General features: G+C 44.7%; 1 protein-coding gene across 1 annotated transcript in view; it reads right to left on the bottom strand.

The window, feature by feature from the left end:
- The window catches only part of LOC147699072 (uncharacterized), a 48,160-nt gene that overhangs the window by 10,097 nt on the left and 16,392 nt on the right, over positions 1–21,671 (bottom strand). The window contains exons 3-4 of the mRNA XM_086935649.1: positions 14,314–14,580; positions 8,677–8,817 (exon numbers count right to left, since the gene is read on the bottom strand). Of these exons, the coding sequence (XP_086791775.1) occupies positions 8,677–8,817; positions 14,314–14,580 (408 nt within the window). The remainder of the gene's footprint in view (positions 1–8,676; positions 8,818–14,313; positions 14,581–21,671) is intronic.

Genomic DNA, 21,671 nt, shown 5'->3' with positions numbered 1-21,671 from the left:
GCATCATTTACTTGGAAATCAAGCTTAATGGTCAGTGGGTTATGGTCGCTTTCGCAGCGCTGCACAACCTTAAAATCTACCACTTTGGACCATAATTCTACACTAATTAAAAAGTAATCAATTACTGATTCCTGTCCCAATCTGTTGATAGTTAGAAACCCAGGATTATCGTTCGCGAAGCACCCGTTACAGGCCCTTATAGAAGAAGTTAATGTAAGGGACGTCAATTGAAGCACTAGTGGGGGTCCATCGTTCTACATCATAAGTATTGGAGTGTGGGATTGACCATATTGCATCTTCATCCGTTGTTATTAGTTTTATGAGTCCATTAAGGGGTTCGTAGTGGCAGTTAAAATCCCCTCCAATCAAAAAAGCCACTTCACCCCTTAATGAATTCAGAAGAGTTGCCAAAAGATCCAAGGTCGGGGAGGTACCACCGTACTGAACTGGCCGTTACATTATTAAGGGTTAAAAGAATACAGGTTATATCTGGGGAATGAGTATCCACTCTTTTTACCCACATCCAAGGTGAGTCCCCACCCATATACACAGTCCCCCTGATGGTCTACCTCTACGTTCCTACACTGCTGGCTCAAAGTTGGTCACAAAACCCACCCGATGGATAGGACTTGGAGCCCATGTCTCTTGGAAAAGGCAAATTGCGTGGCAGTCAATTAAGTCACCCCAGTTAGGCAAATCAATTTTAGCCTTAAGGCCCGCAAAGTTCCAAGAGAGCATTAACAGGTCTCTACTTGGACCCTCAAAACCAATACCGGCCTCGGTCTCCGGCACTACATTCTCCAATATATCTGAATCCAATGATACTGAGTCAACCATACACAGACTGGAAGGGCCTGTGTCTTCAGAGGATAATATCACTTCTCCAGGCGACATTAACAATTCGTTGGTCAGAACCAGCTTTCCCTCCTCGGGGTCTATTCTAGGCATGCATCGACTTTCATTAGGCCCTATTACCTTGGTTGTTACGGGGTCTTGGCGGTACCCCTCGTTAGGCCTTCCAACAATAAAGAACCTTTGTACTTTAGACATTCCATTTGAAGTTAAGGAGGTGCATGGCAGTCAATCTACCTGATTGAGTACGCTATATCTATTTCTTACTGGAAACCCCAGTAAGTGCTGATTGACTCCCATGTCCTCTCTATAGCTCAAGATGCCAGGAGGAGCTACCCTTCCCTGGTTATGACCGTGATAGTATTGGTTCAGACGATGAATGGAGGGCGGATAAAAATAACTTAGGTGCATAGGGGAAATAGTTGTTTGTCCTTGTTTTGAAAAACCCATACACACATGTTCAACCACCCTAGTGTCTTTAAAGTTAATAACAGTACAATCCCCCTCCACATCTTTTGGCCTAGGGCCCACCCATCCCACTCTTCTAGCAAATAAGATTTGACATTGTACATTTCTGGGTAGGGGTCTATTGTTATTCAACCAATAGATAGATTTATTATTTAGGTAGATATAGGATTCAAATCCATTGCAGTCCAATTTAGGAACCCGAGTCAGAACAACCACATATGGTGCGCTCTCCGGAGGCAGGTCAATGTGTAGCAAACTAGACTTAGATTCGACAGCAGTGGGTTTCACAATTGACAGTCCACTCGTTGTACTCCTCGCTTCACCTCCCGGCTGCTGTACAATTTTAGTTTTCTCATTATTAACCATTGTCGAGAGGCTATCAGGGGGGTCGGCGAGGGATGTCTGAGTTGAACTGATCACAAGTACTCGAGACGACTTAGGTGGCAGTATAGGATTTTTTAACAAAAATCCCTCTTGGCCATTCTTTGCTTGGACTCGACCGGGAGTCACCTTGATAGACTTTAAATAGTCCATACTCGCCAAAGTTACTTTTTCAATTTTTGACAACCGCTGCTCTATAAGTGAGAGTCTTGTCTCAAGGGGCTGCAATGATGACTGAAGGAGGGCACCCAATTTTAACATGAACGAATCCTCTATTGTAGCCGATATAGAGGAAGAATTAGCCCCTGCTGGAGTGGTTACTGTTGATGGAAGCAATTGCCTACTGTCTGGAGCATTTGAGGCCGGAACCAAAGTAGCAGAGTCATTATTATTAGTGAGCTTCGCAAGCTTAGGCTTCCTACCACGTGGAGCTACGCCACCTCGCTTCCTTTTAGGTATAGCCCCTTCTAGACTCCCACGTAGCTGCTGAATGTTGGGTCCTTCTGAACCGCATACTGCTGGGTTGCTTTCAGGGATTATTGGTGAGTTATTCTCTACAGCTGGCGGTTGCTGTGTCTCAAAAAACACAACAGGGATGTTAAGGGTCTAAAGAGAAAGCTACAAAGAACCAGTACATTCATAAGTAGTTTGTGTAAGGAGAGCAGGAAGAGTGTGAAATAATACCCATCAGCCCACCCAATGGCGGAGTCTCGTCATCTGGGTTTTGTTAAGAACTGGTATCTGCTAAGAACCTCCTTGATTGTATGTAGAGGAATACTAGCGACAGATCCACCAGTGATAGAGAGCCAGCAAAAAAGTATAGGTGGGTTGAAGATGGAGTATTGTTGCAGTGCTGAAAAGAAATTTTGTGAAGTGGTGAAAGGGTGTGGGTGTTAAAATTGCCTAGTGTGATGCCAAGAAACGACTTTATTAAGGGGAGGTCATCATACTGGCAAGATTAAAAGCAGAGTGAAGATAGTGTGTTAAACAAATATCACGATCAGTTGTGAAAATAGAATGGTCAACATGTTTCAGCCACACAAGGCTTTCGTCAGGACCTGTTGGATTTACACTACTGCAACTATCAAAAGTGAAAAAGGAATAATGGTACGCAGTGTGTCTTTAACACCTAACACATCGATATGCCTGCTACCTTCCCCTCGGCTCAGAGGGTAGCAGGAGGTACCGACGGACAGGTGGGTCTCTGGCATTTGACACGTCTGGCATCACACTAGGCAATTTTAACACCCACACCCTTTCACCACTTCACAAAATTTCTTTTCAGCTAATCGCAAATTGAGAATAATTTCAAGGGTGCAGGGGTGTCCAAAGGACACCCTGTTGCACCCCTGAAATATGCATGGGTGCACATGTGGCGCTCATCGATGCCCTAAGGGCATGTATGTGCGTCACATGGCACTTTGAAAAATGCAAAATAATGTGCATTTTTCAAAGAATTCGCAACTTACCACCAACTAGAAGTTGGTGGTAATTTGCGATTCCTTAAGGACATTTTGCACATTTTTTGGGCTTCTTACATTGCATTTAAGGAATCGCAAAATTTGCGATTCCTTAAATGCGATCGCAAAAAAAGAATCGCTAATTTTGCGAATCCTTATTTTGCATGCAGATTTGTGTGATTCATACCATTTAGCGAAAATGCGTTCACAAACGCCGAAGCATTTGGGCTTGATACATATGGCCCTTTGTGCCCGTAAACTGCCATTTTTAAATGTACAAAACCCCAAATGGTGTTTTGGTGACACGTTACTGAATCACAGTTTGGGTTTGAGGGTAAATACCAAATTGATATTTGGAAGAGGTGTGTATTGGGCGTCCCACCCAAATACTGATTCCGTAAGTTATGCATTAATATTTTGCAATCCTTTCCCATTTGTGAATATGGACAAAAACATTTTTAGAAGCAGGCAGCAGTCCCTGTGACTAGTGGCTGCTCTTAAAACTTGGTTGTAAAAAGCAGTATTATTGTTTTTTAAACTCATCCTGGTTTCCTCTAAGGTAAAATAGCTGCGTTTAAAAGAACCTTTATTTAAAAGCAATCACTAACATGATGGTCTGCTGACCCAAGCTAGATACTATGCTTGTGACTCTAACCAATTGTACGGGGTGGCAATCTGTGACCTACCTCATGCATATTAATGAGGAGGTCGAATTGTGACGGACTAAGATTCTATATTTTGTGAAACAACCGATTAGTACATAGATTGTTTCTCAAAACACCAATCCATTTGGTAGAAGTCAGGACACAATTTGCGACCACATTTAGTACATTCAAATAAGAAATCGCAAATGACGAATCTGTTGCTGTTCGCAGTCTATGATTTCTTATTTGGAATATTAGTTCATCAAGCCCCTAGTGCTCTTATTAGAAGTGGTCCCAGGGTACAGCTTTTGATTTAGAAATTCACCCACAATGCCTCTCGCGTTGGTACATGAGAGACGTCCTCGGTGCCTGGAGTGTTTTTCAGAAATTTGGTAGGGACAATATTAAAATGATGCTGCAAGATGAGCGGTGGACCCTATGACCGCAGAAGGTTTTATCCGCAGACGCGGAGTGAAGAGGCAGCAGGGAGGAATGAGTGTATAAGAGAATGGTCAGTGGGGCCTGTGTGTTCTCAGGCAGAGTGAGACATTTAGGGGTATATTTAAAAGGACCTTGCGTCAGGCTTGCAACACGCATTTTGGAACGCGCTCAACACAAACCAATCAATCATATTTATGAAGCCACGCAAAGCCGATTTGAATGGCCTCACAAATATGGAGTCATTCAACGTAGTGCAAATCGCTGTGTTGCATTACTCTGCACTAGGGAGGCGCTCCGTAGGCGCTGCGTGGGTGTTCCCATGCCCCATCAATGGATTGTGACGCATTTCCAGATTTGCCAAACCTGGTAGACCTGGGAATGGGTCCCTAAGTAAGGCGTAACAAGGAGAAATATCTTTATTTATCTTCTTGTTTTTTCCTCTTTCTAAGTGTGCTGCAGCCTCAGAGGATTGTTTTTGCGCAGGAAGCTTTTCCTTTTGCACAAAAACAATCCTGCCTACAACACTGGCACCATTGCACTATGACACCAGTGCAACGGAAGAGGACAGGAATGTACCGCATTTGATAAATACACTGTATTCTCGCCCTTTCAAAGGTGACTTGCTGTCAGTGGCGGTGCGTCTATTGGCGGCGTTGGCTCGTTGCCCCCCGCCCGCAGCTCCTCGGCGTCTCTGAACTTAAGTAAACTCTCAGTTTTCTTAAGTTCAGAGGCGCAGAGGGAGAACGAACAATCATGTCAGTCAGAATGATGTCGGACCGCCCACCACCTTCGGAGTCTGAAGGGGGTGGGCGGTCTGGCGTCCTGTTGACTGACATGATTGTAAGACCAGGGGCAACAGCACAAGTGCCCATGAGTGGGGAAGGCGAGCAAATATTTGCGCCATGCCCAGTCATGCGCACTGGTGTCTTCTCAGGCTGGCGCATGCCCATTAAGAGAGCGAAGGTTGAGCAAAGGCTCAAACCTCGGTCTCAAAACGGGCAGGAGGGTGGAGCGTAACCCTGCTCTAATTCAATCCTGGCGCTGCTCCAGTGCCAGGATTGGCTGAGAGAAGTGTCTTGCCAGCAGTGATGGGCTGTTCCAGTGTAGGCGCCCGCGCCAGAACGGACCGGGGCGGTAGGTCGGAGTGATTTTATTTTAAACACCCCCCTGGCCCCCACCCCGCACAACACCCCCTCCCCCCCACAAGCCGTGACTTCTTGCTGCACTGCCCTGTGCCACAATTTTCATAAATGTGCCCCTAAATGTAAAACTGAGGAATAAGTTGGAGACGTTCCACAGAATGTTCACATCCGAAGGAGAGTTCTTCTGTGTCCTTAGAAGTGTTAGCAGCAGAGAGTAAACCCTCGGGTAGAGGCACTGAAAGGAAAGGGTTGCAGGGTCCCATTGAGCTGTTTGATGGTAATGTTCCGGGAGGGGCAATGACCTTAGGGTATTGTTATCTTCTTTTTTTCCTTAAATAAGCAAACCATGACGCGGCATTAGATGACAATCAAGGAGCATTGGCCCCTGCTACTGAATATGTATGCAGTGTTGTCTAACAAAGAGTCATGAGTCATGACAACTTGGTGTTTGTTGTGTCGTCGGGGCAGTGACAGCTAGGGGCCAATACTAGTGGGCCTACACTCAGGGGGCACCTGGGTTTATCATTAAGGCCTTCACCTGGCCAGACACTTAACAATGCACGGACACTCTGGATGGTTTTAATGGCTCTGCGCACCGTCGCCAAGTGCCGACGTGCGTGCGGGGCCCCTCTTTATTAAAGTTGGTCACAGGCGTGCAAAGGCTGGAACACAACATTGTTATGTTTTCTCATGTGTGAAATAGTTACTTAAATGCCACCATAACCACCAACTTGGAAAGTGAATTATAGGGGACTCTTGGCTTTAATGGCTGAAGACGTAGGAATCAAGCGGAGCCCCTACTTAGAAGACTTTAAACGGGTATTGTACTCTACAAAAAGACAAATATTAATATTCCTGTCTCAATCTGCAGGTTTCCATCTCTACGTACATTGTGATTTCCCCAGAGCTGAATGGGCAATCCCAGCAGTGCTCACACACACTGACAAAAAGAGCTACTTACTCTTGGCAATGTGTATACTGCCAGGCTGTTGAGGACAAGTGTGCAGTTTCAGAAGGCTCCCCTATATTTAGTAGTTATTCGACAATAACACACTCGTACATAGTTGAGTTGACAAATAAATAGGCTGCTTTACAACCAATGTTAAAGGTGTGGCCAGCGGTCACACTGGTGCACAGTTGCAGATTATGTGCTAACACCTCCCTCTAGTGCCTGCTCTGTGTAACTGCAGTGTGCTGAGAAAAGAACTTAAAGTTCCATTATTATGTTCTCCTGGTGTTCAGGTGCGCAGCTAGGCCTTCATGGCTTTAAATAAAATGGACTCCAGTAGAGATACTCCCTGTAAACAGAGAGCGCGACATCCTGTCGTGTTTTTTTTTATAAAGCGTTCCATTTTCATGGGGTTGGGCAAGGCACCTGGTGAGGGGGCTTGAAAACGGGTTTTTGTGAGGCGGAAGCAAGAGGGACCCTTCTAAAGGGGCCCATGCAGACCAGCAACAAAACCAGTTTGTGTGAGAGTTGAGGTCTGCTGGAACAAGCAGATGGCCCCTGGGGGCCACAGTGTCAGAACCTAGGACTGGGAAACACATTGGAAAACTCTCTGAGGGAGAGCAGGTTGTCACTGAGCTTTAGGCAGTGTGACTGGTGTAGCTGCACCGGGCGCTGATCTGGAAGGGGGGCACTGACCTCAGGGGGAAACACTGGAGCTTATTTACAAGGCGCTTGGGCCACCCTTACGTCACTTTTCCCATGTTAGAAATTACGCAAAAGTGGAGCAAGGGGCTTGTAAATCTACCCCACTGTCTTTAACAGTAACGTCAGATTTAAAAGCACCTGCTGCAGAGTTCCTCGTGCGTCCAGTTTTCAGGCAGCAATAAAAATGTCAAGATAACTCTTGTGAATAATGTTCCTGCTAGAGAGAGATATCAAAGTTTTGTCTCGAGGTAGTCTTGACTCACCATAAAGTAGCACAGAGGGTTAATATGCCTGCTGCAAAGAAAAGATGTTTATTTATGTGGCTAGCTGAGTGGATCAGTAAAGCCGGCCTTTACCAGCACAAATGAGAAAGGAGCTGTGGAGAGATGAGGGTCAATTCTGCCGGGTGGTGGTGAGGGAATCCGAGGAGGACGTGATAGGGGGGGCACTAAAAAAGATTGTCAAGCTGGGAGCCACTAGTGCTAAAACCAGCCCTGAAGGCAATGACGACAGTACACGTGTTTCTGTAGCCCATGTCCCAGCTCCCGAGTAAGACTGATTGGTGAAATGAACCTCATCACCATAGCGGAGTCAGTGTAAGTTAATGTGGAGCTTTGGTACCAGAACATCCAGGCCTGCATATAATTTGCACAAATATTGCCCAATTGGAGTTAATAATAGAAAATCTACACCCAATCAAAAGAACTGATTTTGAGTGCATAATATTTATGACAGACCATTTTTTGACATCAAAATTCTGACAAATATGCAATGAGGAAACTGAAAATGATTTTGCATGGTGAGTGCACTGCCGGTGAGTATTGTCATGGCGAAGAATGAAATGGACAGATTTGCGTAACCTGGGTGACGTACATCATGAGTGTTGAGTTTGGAAGAATAGTGCTAGGTCCAAGTTGGTGATTTTAGGTATGGAGACATCCCTTTGTGTTTGCAGACAATGAATGGGTGAGGTCAATTCGTTTAGACTTTAATAGATAACCAATAATGTTGACTTGGCTCAAAACTAAAACCTACACAAGAGGGCTGTACATAATCTTGGATACTGAAGCTGAGCTCTTGCTTAGAGATATCAGAATCACAGACAGTGCTTAATTTGAACTGGTGGTTTCCGGTGCTCGGCACCGGCACTTGATTTGTCAACACCGGCACTCATGACAGTCTGCCACATGGTGGCACTGTATATCTAATGATGAAGATATGCAAAACAACAGCTGTTTATTAATTCAATATACCTAAAAAATGACTGATATCTGCTGCCATAACCATTGTTATAGCTTTCTGGGCCTGGAATAGTCTGAATTGTCACAATTGATCACTAGCAGCACTGGCAGGGGCAATAGGTGGTACAAGCTGCCAAGCTGCAGTGACCTCCTGAAGAGAGCCCGGCACTTTTGTTTTTACAAACTTGTTTAGCCTGAGTGAAAGCATCACAGCCAAAGATGGAAGTATAGATTAAAATACAATTTTATCCGCCTCTCCCTCTAGAGCAAGCCAGAATGATCTACAGTTGCAGAGCCAATTCATCTCTACTTACAACCCTCTGCTACTCTCCAACATACTGCTGACAGAAGACTTGGAGGAATGTTCATCGCTGAGACAAGTAGGGTCCTTACCTTGGTCCAGAGAGAGATGCCGCGACCTTCTCCTGCAGCAGCAGCATGTGATGGACAACACAGCCATGGACAGTAGAAAGGCACCTCCACCGCTTGCAGCCAAGATGATGCTGTAGAACGACCATGAGCTTGACGTGTCTTCTGCGTGGAATCGTACAGAGTGGTTACCACCAGACACCCCTCCTAGATCGCTCTTTCATCAGCATACACAAATTGCACACACCCTCTTTTGCTAAAGCAGCAATATCTGTCGACTGTAAGTGGAGTTTGGTGACGGTGGCTCCCTACCTATCCATCCTGCCTCACCTTACATGCGACTGGCAGTAGCTTCAGGGGGGGGGGGGGGTTGGGGTGGTACACACTCCTTAATAAATGTACTTTCTGATAAATAGTTGGGTGCAGGTGCTTTCACTTGGGTATAGAGAGGTTTCTATTGGATTTCACCAGGAATTGTTCTATACAAACAGACAAAAAAGCACACACTCTCTCCTCCACTCTGTTTTGAAAGTCTTCATAAATGTTGGTTACTTTACAAAATATCGTATTTTAACATTATATGCCAGCGTGATTGTTGGAACATCTGAAGCTCACACCTTCCCAATCTTAGTGAGCACGCTACACTCCTGGCGACCAGGTTCTGTGTGAAGGACACCTGTGCTGTATTACTTTGTAATATGTCAGTCTTTAGGGATATGAATGATGCTGGTGGTCTCTTCCAGCGCGTTGTTTTGTAGAGCAAGAATGGGGCATCCAAGCATTCCAAGTCCTGTTGACTTTGCTCAGTTTAACCATATGTCAGTCTTTAGGGATATGAATGATGCTGGTGGTCTCTTCCAGCGCGTTGTGTTGTAGAGCAAGAATGGGGCATCCAAGCATTCCAAGTCCTGTTGACTTTGCTCAGTTTAACCATGTTAGGCGTTTCTGATTGCCACCGCCTCTCAAACGTGTCATGCCTAGCTTCATGGACACTAGGACAACCTGGGGATGTTGACCAGCACAACCAGCAAGAAGACATTAGCCATGCTTCAAACCCAAGGGAGGAACTCAGGCCAAGATTGGCAACATCAGTAAAGAGAAACTCAATTTATTGGAAGAAAATATCAGCACTTCTGATTCACATCAATCCGCGGACACCCCTGACATATAGATATCCACATATGGCTACATCAGCTGTAAATGGGGATGAAAATCGTAGAGTCAGCTGTGGTCTGGATCCAAGAAATTTGTGGCATCTGGTCAGGGTTGGTGCCAGAGAAATAGTCACCTGAAGAGGACCGTAGGGGAACCCTTGAGGTAGCCTTCTTTCTCAAAATGCACTCCAAAGCACTGGCTGTTGACCATCACAGTACGCATAAGCAGATGCATACAGACAAGATCGCACTCCACCTCCAAGAGAACGGTGCAACGCCCTGCACCAACACCACAGACTACCACATGACATCTGACATGAAGGATGGAAAATAATCTTATTACATTGGCTCCAACCCCAAGGTTCAGGCGCTGAGATATATGTGACTGGTCTGTTTGGAAGGCATCCAGGTGGTGTTCAAAAAAGCAGGAAACACGAATAGTGTGTGTCACAGATGGTTACAATCATCCCCTGTAAAACATTGTTGTGAAGAGTGCAAGCTTCCAATCAGAATGTAACTTCTCTACCCTGTTACAAGTCAACAACAAGGTGAAGCTCATCATTGTGCCATCCTTGAACAATAGATTTGAAATTCTTGCTGGTTTTGGACAGTGGCTCAACCTTCTGGTGGACCATAGAGACTGCAGCTGGGCTTCCACTGTTGCAGGAAGTCTTCCCGAGAGCTTCACCACTTTCTTCAGCCCAGCTCACCTCCGGCACCCGCCTCACCGCTGGACATGCGTCTCATATCATTCTGCTACTGTGCTATCCACCTCGAGAGCAACATACTGCTCGCAACCCACGCCACCCCAACTTCATGGAATTACTAGGCCCTCTTCTGGTCCAAGAGTTGGTTCAAGTTTTTTAACAACTCTCTAGCAACAGGGTACTTCCCTCTGCAATAGTGAAATCAGTAATCTTCTCCAGCAGACAGTCACATGAATATCTTTTGTCCTATTTGACTATCATATCTAGGCAAACTACTTAGGTTAGTTTCCATGCTATTATAAACTTTCATCAATGCCTAGGAGCACTTAAATTTCATTCAAGCATATTTGTGAATAAAATATTTAGTTTGTTCCTAAATCCACTAAGATGGTCAGTCTGTTCAGTAGAGGTTGACGTTTTGACCTCAATAGTCAGAATTGGACGATGCCTTCATCAGGGCAATATAAACAGTTGCCATTGCCACCATTCGTGATATTGCCAAAGTAATCACAAATTCCCATAAACTCTAGGCTTGTTATAAGGGGCTGTATTTTGCTTCATTATCCCAATATGGAAACCAGTCAATTGTGTGTTAATGGGTTGCACGGGTGCTTATCCGGCCGCAAACGACTACCACGTTTGGGTGCTCCTGTTGGAGGCTGACGCCCTTTTGATTCTTGTTTTGCGCCGTATCATCTACTGATACTGTACAGACGCTCCGGCCAGTAGAACTCATTTTGAACACTTTTTTGCAAAGAACATTACTACCCAAGTTCCCAATGGGTTATTGGGTTGCCCAGTTTTTTTAAACATATTTTTGTCCGAGAGCTAGCAAGGAGCTAGTGACAGTACTCCCCTGGAGTGTTGATTCTTTGGGAGCCAGATTTACGAACAATTTTACCCCTCCCAAACGGCCCGACTAGTAAAAGGGTTTCTGGCATGTAGTATCCCTATTTTGAAAGTTGGAAACCTATTACCAACTCGCAAAATAGGGTTTGCAAGTCGCTATTAGGAAGGGGTGTGTTACGGGCATCCCTTCCTAATAGCGAGGCGCAGTGGTATGTAGGAATGTTTTGCGATGGGGAATGCAGTCGCAAAACATTTGCAGCTACCGCCAACTTCACGTTGGTGGTAACCCATTCACAAATGGGAGGGGGTCTCTAAGGGACCCCTTTGTGAATGTGGCCGCCAACATTTTTTAGAGCAGGCACTGGTCACATTGACCGTAAAAAATAAAAAGGTAGCATTTCGTTTTTATTTTTGAAATGCATCCCATTTTCCTTTAATGAAAACGGGCTGCAGTACAATAAAAATTGCTTTATTTAAAAAGCAATCACAGATATGGTGCTCGGCTGACTCCAGCAGGCCACCATCCCTGTGATTATGGCCGTTCACAATGGGTCGCAAATTGGGGCCTACCTCATGAATATTAATGAGGCAGGTTAATTTACCACCCTCTAGGAATCACTAACAGTGTTAAACACACTGTTACATATCTCAGTTTGCGATATCCCAATAGCAAATTGCTAAAATTTGCTATTAGGAAATCGCAAACATGTGATTTCAGACATCTGGCCCTTGGATCTTTACTTAGCTTTTAGCACTGTTGACCACTCCATTATTGGTAACAGGTGCTAAATTAATGCAAACCTTTCTTCCCTTTTATCCCTCTGCTACCCTTCTCACTCCAAATAACTAATACCCACCACTCAAATTACTTTCATATTTCACCATACTAATTCAGCACTAATCCTTAATGGGTTTCCGGAGTAGTGTGCTTCAACACCTCATCAGTGGTAACAAGAGCTATATAAACAAAAACCTTTATTTTCCTCTTCTATCCTTCTGCTATCTTACCACTACCACTTAAAAGTTACTTGCATGTTTCACTATACTAATTCAACACTAATCCTCTATGGGTCCTGGAGTAGCGCGCTACTTGCCTAAAAAGCGCTTTGACGCCTCGTCAGGGGTAGTAAGCGCTACATAAATGCAATTACAATACAATACAATACAAATAAAATCAAAAATATATCGGAAGTACAGATGTCGCTCTGCATTAAATATAATCTTTTATTAGTAATCATAGTCATACAGCTTCACCTCTTTCCTTTTACCGAAACCCACATGGCCTCATCCTCTCTCCTCTGCTGTTCAACATCTACATGTCTATGCATGCATCCTTTGGCACCGCTATGCCAGCAGGCAGGGGTGGTCTTTTACATCTATGCAGATAACACTTACATGATTTTAAACTTGGTGAAGGAATCAGCAGAGCCTCTCTAACTTGATCCATCACCTTTGACAAACTCTCCAACACTGGTATGGTATGTTTTGTTTATGTTCCTTTGGAACTGGAACCTTGCCTTGCAGATCAGGCTTGTCCACCTCTAGTGGAAGGGGCCAAAATTGATTTGCATATAGTTGGTCCCTGTCAATGAGTGGCTCAGAGAGCAAAAGAAACAAACTACTGAAATGCAGGTCAAAATAATTACATGGAGCTGATATTAATTCAGGCATTCTGTCCATCACTTTTTTAATTTTCTCAGTGTGTTGACTGGTTATTAAAGCCTGACGCCCCCTATTTAATGGTGGCCTCACTCTGGTATCCTGCATTAAATGGACTATGGGTGACAGTCTGAGCCTGTGAATTGATTATTGAAACCAGTGTGGTGTTGATCACAGTTGGCTGTACTGATGGACAGGCACAGTCAGATGTTGTGTGTTCACTGGCGATCAAAAACTGATGTTCTAAATTGACTGCTGTCCTCAGTTTGAGGCAGTGTGATGTCTGAAGGGGTGGTGAGGACACTGCCTGGTGTAATGCACTGACCATGTTCTATCTCTGAGAAACTGTATTGGTTATTGGTCACAGTCTGGTGCTTGCTGTGCACTGACTGATGTTCACAGTCATACCATGTATCACCATTTGGCCAGAGACATCTGGGCCCTCTCCTTATCAATGTATTTATTTCAGTTTTGCATTGGGTATTACTTAGGGAGATGGTACATCTCCCAAGTGTGGAACTACACACCCCAGTTCTCCTTTACCCAGATGACACTGTGCTGTTCAGCCCTAATCCTGTCGCGTTACATGATCTGTTAAATAACCTGTAACTGCAGTACGAATCACCGTATTATTCATTATGTCAAAAACAATATCAGATCTAATGAAAGTACTATTAGCACCATAAAGGTGATAAAAGCAAAGATATTACTTTTGAAATGTCACCAAGATTTTACACATTGTATTTTTATGTAGTCTGTTGCTTACAAAACTTAAATGATTTTATATTTTTATCCAATGTGTTTTATAGTTTGTATAAACCTACATATTCACAAATTGTAAATCTGTGAATTTACTGGTGGATACAATCTGATACACTGCATCAAATTTTTGTCAGTCCATGCCTACAGTTTTGTAAATGGTTCCACTTTTGTGGAAGTCTAAATGCTGTGATGTGCTGGTTGTCTCAGCCTGAACACTGGTCTTGACTAATGGTGGAACACTGATCCTGTGTATTGACTGGTGGTGTGGCTGTGCTGCCCTTTGTTGACTGCTGTCTTACTCCAGTGTCCAGGATGTGGTAGGGTGTTGAGCCTGCTGATCTGTGTTGCCCACTACTCTCAGTTTACTGTTTTGCCTTCTCAGTTGATCATGCGTTGTTGGTGAGGTGATTCTGTTTCTCTTGATCAATGGACAGTTGATATCAACTTTCCGCCCAGCATTGATGGGTGGTCTTGATTCATGCACTCACCGCAGATTGTCTTAAGAGAAGCTGGACTAAAGTAGCACCTACCTTTACAAGCCAGTTTGATAGGTGAGCTGACAAAATCCTTAATGTGACCTCTGACCCTGCACATCATGTTTCCATGGACACCTCTTTCAAAGATGATCGTGTTGTTGTTGTAGGTGATGGTTGCAAGTGTCTCTTGCAGGTAGTTTTCATCTAGAGTCCAGCGGAAGGCGATCGCGCCGTGGTGGCCGGACTCGCAAATAAGCAGCATGCGCCCATCCTCCAGGCAGTGAAGTCTCAGAATGGGCTCCACTTCCGGGCCTGAGTCACCTGAAACAGATTGAGTGGAAAGTGAACCCTGTATATAAACAAACTGCAAACGGTTACAATGGGCCTGATTCACAGAACTAACTTAAGACAAAATCCTAAACTTACTACTTTTGGTATTCACAGAAGTTAGGATTTTGTCTTAAGTCTGTCTTAAGACAGACTTAAGACAAACTTAAGACAAAATCCTAACTTCTGTGAATATCAAAAGTAGTACGTTTAGGATTTTGTCTTAAGTTAGTTCTGTGAATCGGCCCCTTTATCTTTATCAGTTACATGTAACAAATCAAGGAACAGTGTGATAATCTGATGCCTCTGTAACTATAATTACATGTCTACTATTTCCTTTAAATATAGGAGCAAGAGCTTCCCCGGAATGTACTTCCATAATCATTTAATATAACCACATGCAGAACAAATGTGCCTACCACCTGGAAGTAGCAGGAAGTAGGGAGGAATCTGTAGTGTCTTGTAAATGATAGAACGCTGGAACTCTTTTGGTTACCACTGTACACCGTAGGTCTTTGATGTTAGAGTTGAAGACGGGTTCAGAATGTTGAGTTCTGACTTACACACAGCAGAATAAAGACATGTAATACAGCTCTGTGTTGTGGTTATTGGTGAGTACCTGGGCTAGCAGGATGCTACACCTGATGACAAAATAGGGGTCATCAAGCCCGTACACTGAAAGCGCTTTTGCAGGGAGCTTGCATTGGTCCAGCAATCGCTTGTGCATGCCACGTTTGCCACAGTTGAAGTGCAGAATTGGCGCTCGCACCAGAGGAGTCTCAGCGCAATGCCAGTCTATGTAAAAAAGCTTGAAGATAAAGAAAGCTACATTGAAAGTCTACATGACGGTGGCCAGGAACTGAATGAAATGGCCGCAAATAAAAGGTATTGCACTATTACTCAAATAAATGCTATACAATATATGGAGTAAGAACGCTAAATGCTGATGCACCCGGTTATGGAAGCAGCACACGCAATAGTTCAGTAGAAGTCAAACTGAAATTCATCTGCTTTGAAGCAGAGATTAAAGCAAACACAAGGAGATAATGGATGGAGCGATGAAACTTTTCAGACACTCACCCCCAGTCACAGATCTGAGTTGAATCCATCATCGTTCTTTAGCTCACATCACAACCCCAGTTCAGACCCAGCCATATGCAAATCAGTCTTGACCCTGTTCCTCATGGAAACAGTCCTGCCCTAAATGCCAAGTCAAGTCTTCTCTGGACCGGAAAACAATGGATTTAACCCAGATCTGTGACTGGGGGTGAATGTTTGATTAATTCTGCATTACGTCCATCTTCTTTTCTTTCTGCATTTGTCGCACTAATTGGAAAGGGTATGCCCATTTGTGGGTCCAGTGCTCGCTACGTCACCAGATTCAAGCTATCCTGACTGATGAGGGGTGTTACCCCGAAACTGGTTCCAGGATGCTTGTTTCTGGTCCAGGGAAGACCTGGCCTGGCAGTTTGGGCTGGACTGTTCCCATGGAGAACAGGGTCAAGATTGATTTGCATATAGCTGGGTCTAAACTGGAGTGGCGTGGCATGCTGGAATCCAGGTACATTACAACTTTTTCTACGCATATTGGTCTGTTTGAGTTTTGGTGTATCCTCAGTTGAAAAACATTTTCAAGGCGTAATTCAACATGTCATACAGCCTGTAGGAAATGTATTTAATTATATTGATGACATATTGGTTTTTGGAGCCACACAGAAAGAGCATAACAAAGCTTTTATGCAAGTAAGTCATTTGCTGAATGATGCAGGCTTAACTCTGAATGCTGACAAATGGTAATTAATCAAGAAAAGATTGAATTTCTTTGGCCATGTCTTTTCTGATAGGGGTATGAAACCTGCTCCACCGAAAGTGCAAATGTTGGCTACTGCAAATCCCCACAAGACATTTCTACATTACGATAATTTCTTGGAAGGACCACAAGCTGTTCTAGATACATAAAAATCTTTGCTACTGTAGGGAAGTGCCTCTTTTTGCATGGTTACTCCCACGTTTTATCTGATTTCTGATGCACTTTGACTGAATGTGCACTGGGTCCCTGCTGTGTTCTTTTACAAACCTGTACCTTTGTTTTCACAATTGGCACACCTCTAACCCATATGTAAGCCCCTTGTAAAAGGTACCAGTGGTACCAAGGGCCTTGTGACCAGAAAAGGTCTCTAAGGGCTGCAGCATGTAGTGTGCCACTGTCAGAGACCCCTCACCTAACACATTTACACTTCCATTAAAGACTGTTTTGGTGCAGACAAAACTTAATAGTCAACATGGCACACATCCCTGCCTACCCAAACATTGCCTGTGGCATAGGCAAGTCACTCCCCTAGCAGCCCTCACAATCCTACTGTATCTTTGTCCATTCTCAGACATTGTAAGTCCAGTGAAGCCTTATGGAGCACATGGGCTGGGAGTTTGTCATTACAAATTCCACAGCTCCATGATGGCTTTTTCTGAATGCGAAGAAGTTTGGTATCAAACGTCTCAGCATAATAAACTCACACTGTTGCCAATGTTGGATTTATTACAAAATGCCCTCAGAGGGCCTCATAGAGATGCCCCCTTAATAAATTACCAATTCTCTAGTGTACAGCACCAGCTTCCCACACTCAGACCCGCTTCTGACCCCCTAAGGTGGGAGCTCTTGTGCTCTCGTGGGTCAGGAACAAAGCCTGCCAGGGGTGGAGCTACTTCTCACCCACCTCCAAGCAGGAACAGCATTTAAGGCGGTGAGCCTCAAAGGCTGCCTGCCCTTTGTTATGCTAGCCCGGGCCTCTCCAACTAGTGGAGGCGCCTGCTACAATGACCAAGACCCACTTTTGGCAGTAAGGTTGTGGTAAACTTAGTAAGCAGGAGATGTGTGTCCCTTCTCAGTCAGGACCACCCGTGAGGTGTCCTGGACCGAGGTGACACCATCCTTAGAAAATACTCCATATTTTATAGAAGGATTCTAGCCAATCAGGTTAGGGGATGCCCTCTCCTCAAAGGGAGGGGACAAACAAAGGAACAAAAGGTGCAGCCACACTAAAGCTAAGTAGCCCATTGGCCACTATCTGTCAGTACTAGAAACGTCCCTCAATTAAATATTATGGGGCACCCCTGAGCCTTGATCTTGAGATTCCTGCAACCTACGAAGTAGGATGAAAGAATATGCGTGCAGCAAAGCCTGAAGATGACTACTGATTTGACCCCAGCTTTACCGGCCTGTCTCTTGCTTTAAAGACTCTGCAAAGAAGACAATGCCTGTACTGCGGCCAGCGACTTCCAGAACCAGAGGAAGACTGCCTGCTCTTCAACAAAGACCAGATCTCCAGAGGATAGCGGCCCTGTGCACAAGAAACCAACTTGAAGGACGCCGGATCCAACTGGAACCGTGACTCATGCACACTCTGCACCTGACACCCACGACCCAAACCTGAGTGGCTAACCTACCAAGCAGTGGCTAAGTCTCCCAAGCGCTCCAGACCCCGACTCCATTGGTGGCTGAACTCTCCTGGACTCCATGAAGAAGCCTGAGGCCTCATCCTGAAGGTTCCCCATGACCGCGAGCAGCTCCAGTAAAGAAAGACCGACACCTAAAGGCACCCCTGCATTCTCAGCCCCCGACTTTGGGGAGCCCTGCTGATGGTGCCAAGGCATCCACCGACGCCTCTACTTACCTGCCTAGCTGTTGGTTGCCTTCGTCCAATCTACTGGTCCAAGCCTGTAGCCTGTTTGTGTGACCGAGATTCCCCATTTGCCTGCATTGGGTGCCCAATGCTGATTTTAAACCTGCACTTGGCCGCCCCTGTGCTGCTGGTAGTGTATGTGTGGTGCTAACTTGTGGCCCCCCATGCTTGCCTTTACCCGGGAGCCTGTGCCCTAAAACTGCACCCCCCTACCTGCAACCAGCACCTCTCGTGGGTGTCCCCAGTCTCCACTAACTAACATTAGGACCTGTGACCTCTGCACCCGATCGCCCCGTGCCGCTGGTGGTGCAGTACCTACCTGGATCTGACCCTTGCCAGGTGTTGGTCTAGACTTCCAAAGACTGGATATGTAAGTTGGTTACTTACCTGTAAATGTGCATAGGATTGCATTGCATTTATACCTATTGCACTAAATGTCTAACTCTTACATTTACTGAGTTTGCTACTGTTTGATTGACATTACAAAAGTGCTTTATTATACTTCTTTAAAGTATTTATATGCCTTTAAAACACAATACCTACTGTAGTTGAAAAGTATTGCTATTCTTAAAAGTGTTACTCACCTGCAACTGAGCTCCTCTTGGTTCTAAAATAAAACAATAACGTAATGAGTTTTTTATACAAAACAATTTGTCTTGGATTCAGTCTTTGTGTTATCATTTCTTGCCTGAGTGTGTACAACAAATGCTTAACACAGCCCTCTGATAAGCCTAGCTGCTCGATCACAGGACCACCAATAGAGCTTTTAGAATTATTTACTTAAGCCTCTGTAAGCCTCTGGGGATCCACTGGACATTGTGCACACTATACCTTACTTTTGCATAGTATATACAGAGCCAGCTTCCTATAGCTAACGTCTGTGCACCTATACGAGAACTGATAAAAAAAACAAATTGTCTTTTCATTGGTGACGTGAATGTGAGAAGAGCTTCCAAAGAATTAGCAAGCTATTAAGAGTGCCACTGAAATTGCCTACTTCGATCCCAAACTTCATACAGAGGTTGTAAATGACACTAGCCCTGTCAGGTTAGGTTGCAATCCTTGCACGGGACAACAGACAAATGCCCAAAGACATATCATGTCATATGCCAGTAAGAGCCTGTCACAAACGGAACTTTCATGCTGGCAACTAGATAAAGAAAGTTTGGCAGTGGTCTGGGCTTGTGAATATTTCCATGTATTCTTGTACAGAAAGCCTTTCGCACTAGTGACTAAACATCAAGCACTGTTGAGGATATTTGGCAATCCCAAAGTCAAAATGTCTCCTCGAATTGAACGTTGGGGTTTGAGTTTACACGAATATCACTATACAATTCTTCATTGCTCAGAGAAAGATCTGAATCTGCTGAATATTTTTCAAGAGTGGCATTGCAATGCTCTGGCACCCCATCTAAGACAGTGAAGGCCTCCATCAATTTTATTGTGAAATCGAGAGCACCATCTGCCATGTTTTAGAAAAAATTGTTAATGCCACGAGCCAAGATAGTGACATGTTAAGATTAAAAGACCTTATTGCTCATCAGTCTTGGAACCAGCACTCCAGACCACTCACTAATGACAGTGAGGACTTGAAGTTTAAAAATGTAAGAGATACACTTTCAGTAACTCAAGAAGACCTCATTCTGCAAGGTACACTAATTGCTATTCCTGAGAGTCTACAACAACAATTGCTCGCCCTTGAGCAACATTGAGGAATAGACTGGTTTCCTTATGTCGATGAAAGGGACTTGTCAAATATGCTTGGGAGAGAATTGCTGTTGACTTCTTTGGTCCTCTTGAGAATGGACATCATCTTCTACTCATTACTCCTGTTTTTCATTCCATTTTCATTCACTACACATGAAACTGTTATTCAAAGATTAGATGGCATCTTTGCAACAATGGGTGTTCCTGCAATCTTAAAATCTGACGACATCCCACCTTTTAATAGTTGAGAGTTCTAAAACATTTTAAATCACCTCAATACAAAGCGTTCCTCTTTGGCTCCACACCAATGGTCTGGTAGAACAGTTCATGGTTACTCTAAAGAAAGCTGTTCAGCTAGCTCCATTTGAGAAGCTCAACCTCAAACTTGTTTCAAACACTACTCTTTGAGCTTACCGTTCGACCCCTCATTCAACAACAGGAGAAAGCCCTGCGACCCTCATGTTTGGAAGAGCCATAACGGCCAAGCTGCCCCAATGGACCAATCTCAGATCTGAGAATGAGGAAGACATTCATATACCGGGCTTTAGTTGTAAAATGAAAATATGTACTGACAGATCACGACATGTGAAAGACGTCACCTTTACAAGAGGAGATCGAGTGCTTGTCAGAAAACTGAGAATAAGACTTTCTGAATCTCCTTTTGAGGCTGAACCCTTTACCGTCACTAACCAAAGGGCACATGGTGACTGCCCAGTGTCCTGGGAAGTCCCTTGCGAGAGAGTCCTCTCATTTTTGACATTCAGCCTATCCATCACCAAACATCACTGTCCATGAAGAGAGTGGGTCCCGACAGACTGTTGATGACTCCTTGCCTGCTGATGATCCCACCTCACCTGTGCAGATCACTGACACTTCGACTGCGAGTTCCCAATTTCCAGTGACCCATCAGGACTTGTGATTCCGGTGCCAATGCAATTAAATAAAGAATTATAATTGCCAGTACATCTGTGATCATATATAGTTTGTTCATGTATTTATCTGTGTATTTACTTGTTGATGTATGTGTCAGGGGACCGATGACGATGAACATTCTGCAGTGCCATACTATCCAAAAAGACATCAGCTGACACGCTGTTCTTCCGTGTACAGGCATGGGACAAGCCCTATAAGCACCACCTTGGTTGCCAGCAGGAAGAGCCCCAAGGGGAGTGGCCTATGGCACTTCTGTCAACTGGCCTATCATAAGCAGGGCCTGCCTAAAGAAGAATCTTGGATACTGTGACGAGTGGGGAAATTGGTGCAAGGACAGCTGGAGAGACATTGGTGATGACAGAACCACCGAACCTCGCCTATTCCTAGGTGGAGAAGAGGAACGCTTGTGGAGACACCATCTCCGACGAGAAGGAGACGCCAGGAGGCCAACAGGATTGCTCTTTCCCCAGCCACTCTCCAGGAGGAGGGTGGCTAAGCAAGGTATGGGCCAGGATCCGCGGGTTTGCTGGGCACAGGCAGGGGACGGGGACATTTTCGAGGGAGGTCACTCCGTAATGCATGTGGTGTTGGAATTCGGGTGATATTCCCCCTGCAATCCCTTCCCTAAACCATGAAGTTCTATCTTCCCCGTATCTGATATTGATGTTTTTCTGTTGTTTTTTTATTTGGTATCTCAAGCCAAGCAAGAGGCAGTATGTCACTCAAGGATGAACCCCAAGGAACTGGGAAGTCCCAAAAGAGCAG

Source organism: Lissotriton vulgaris, chromosome 8, assembly GCF_964263255.1.
Source record: "Lissotriton vulgaris chromosome 8, aLisVul1.2, whole genome shotgun sequence".
NCBI lineage: Eukaryota > Metazoa > Chordata > Amphibia > Caudata > Salamandridae > Lissotriton > Lissotriton vulgaris.
The sequence above is the reverse complement of the archived record's forward strand: the minus strand, read 5'-3'. Positions and strand labels throughout refer to the sequence as shown.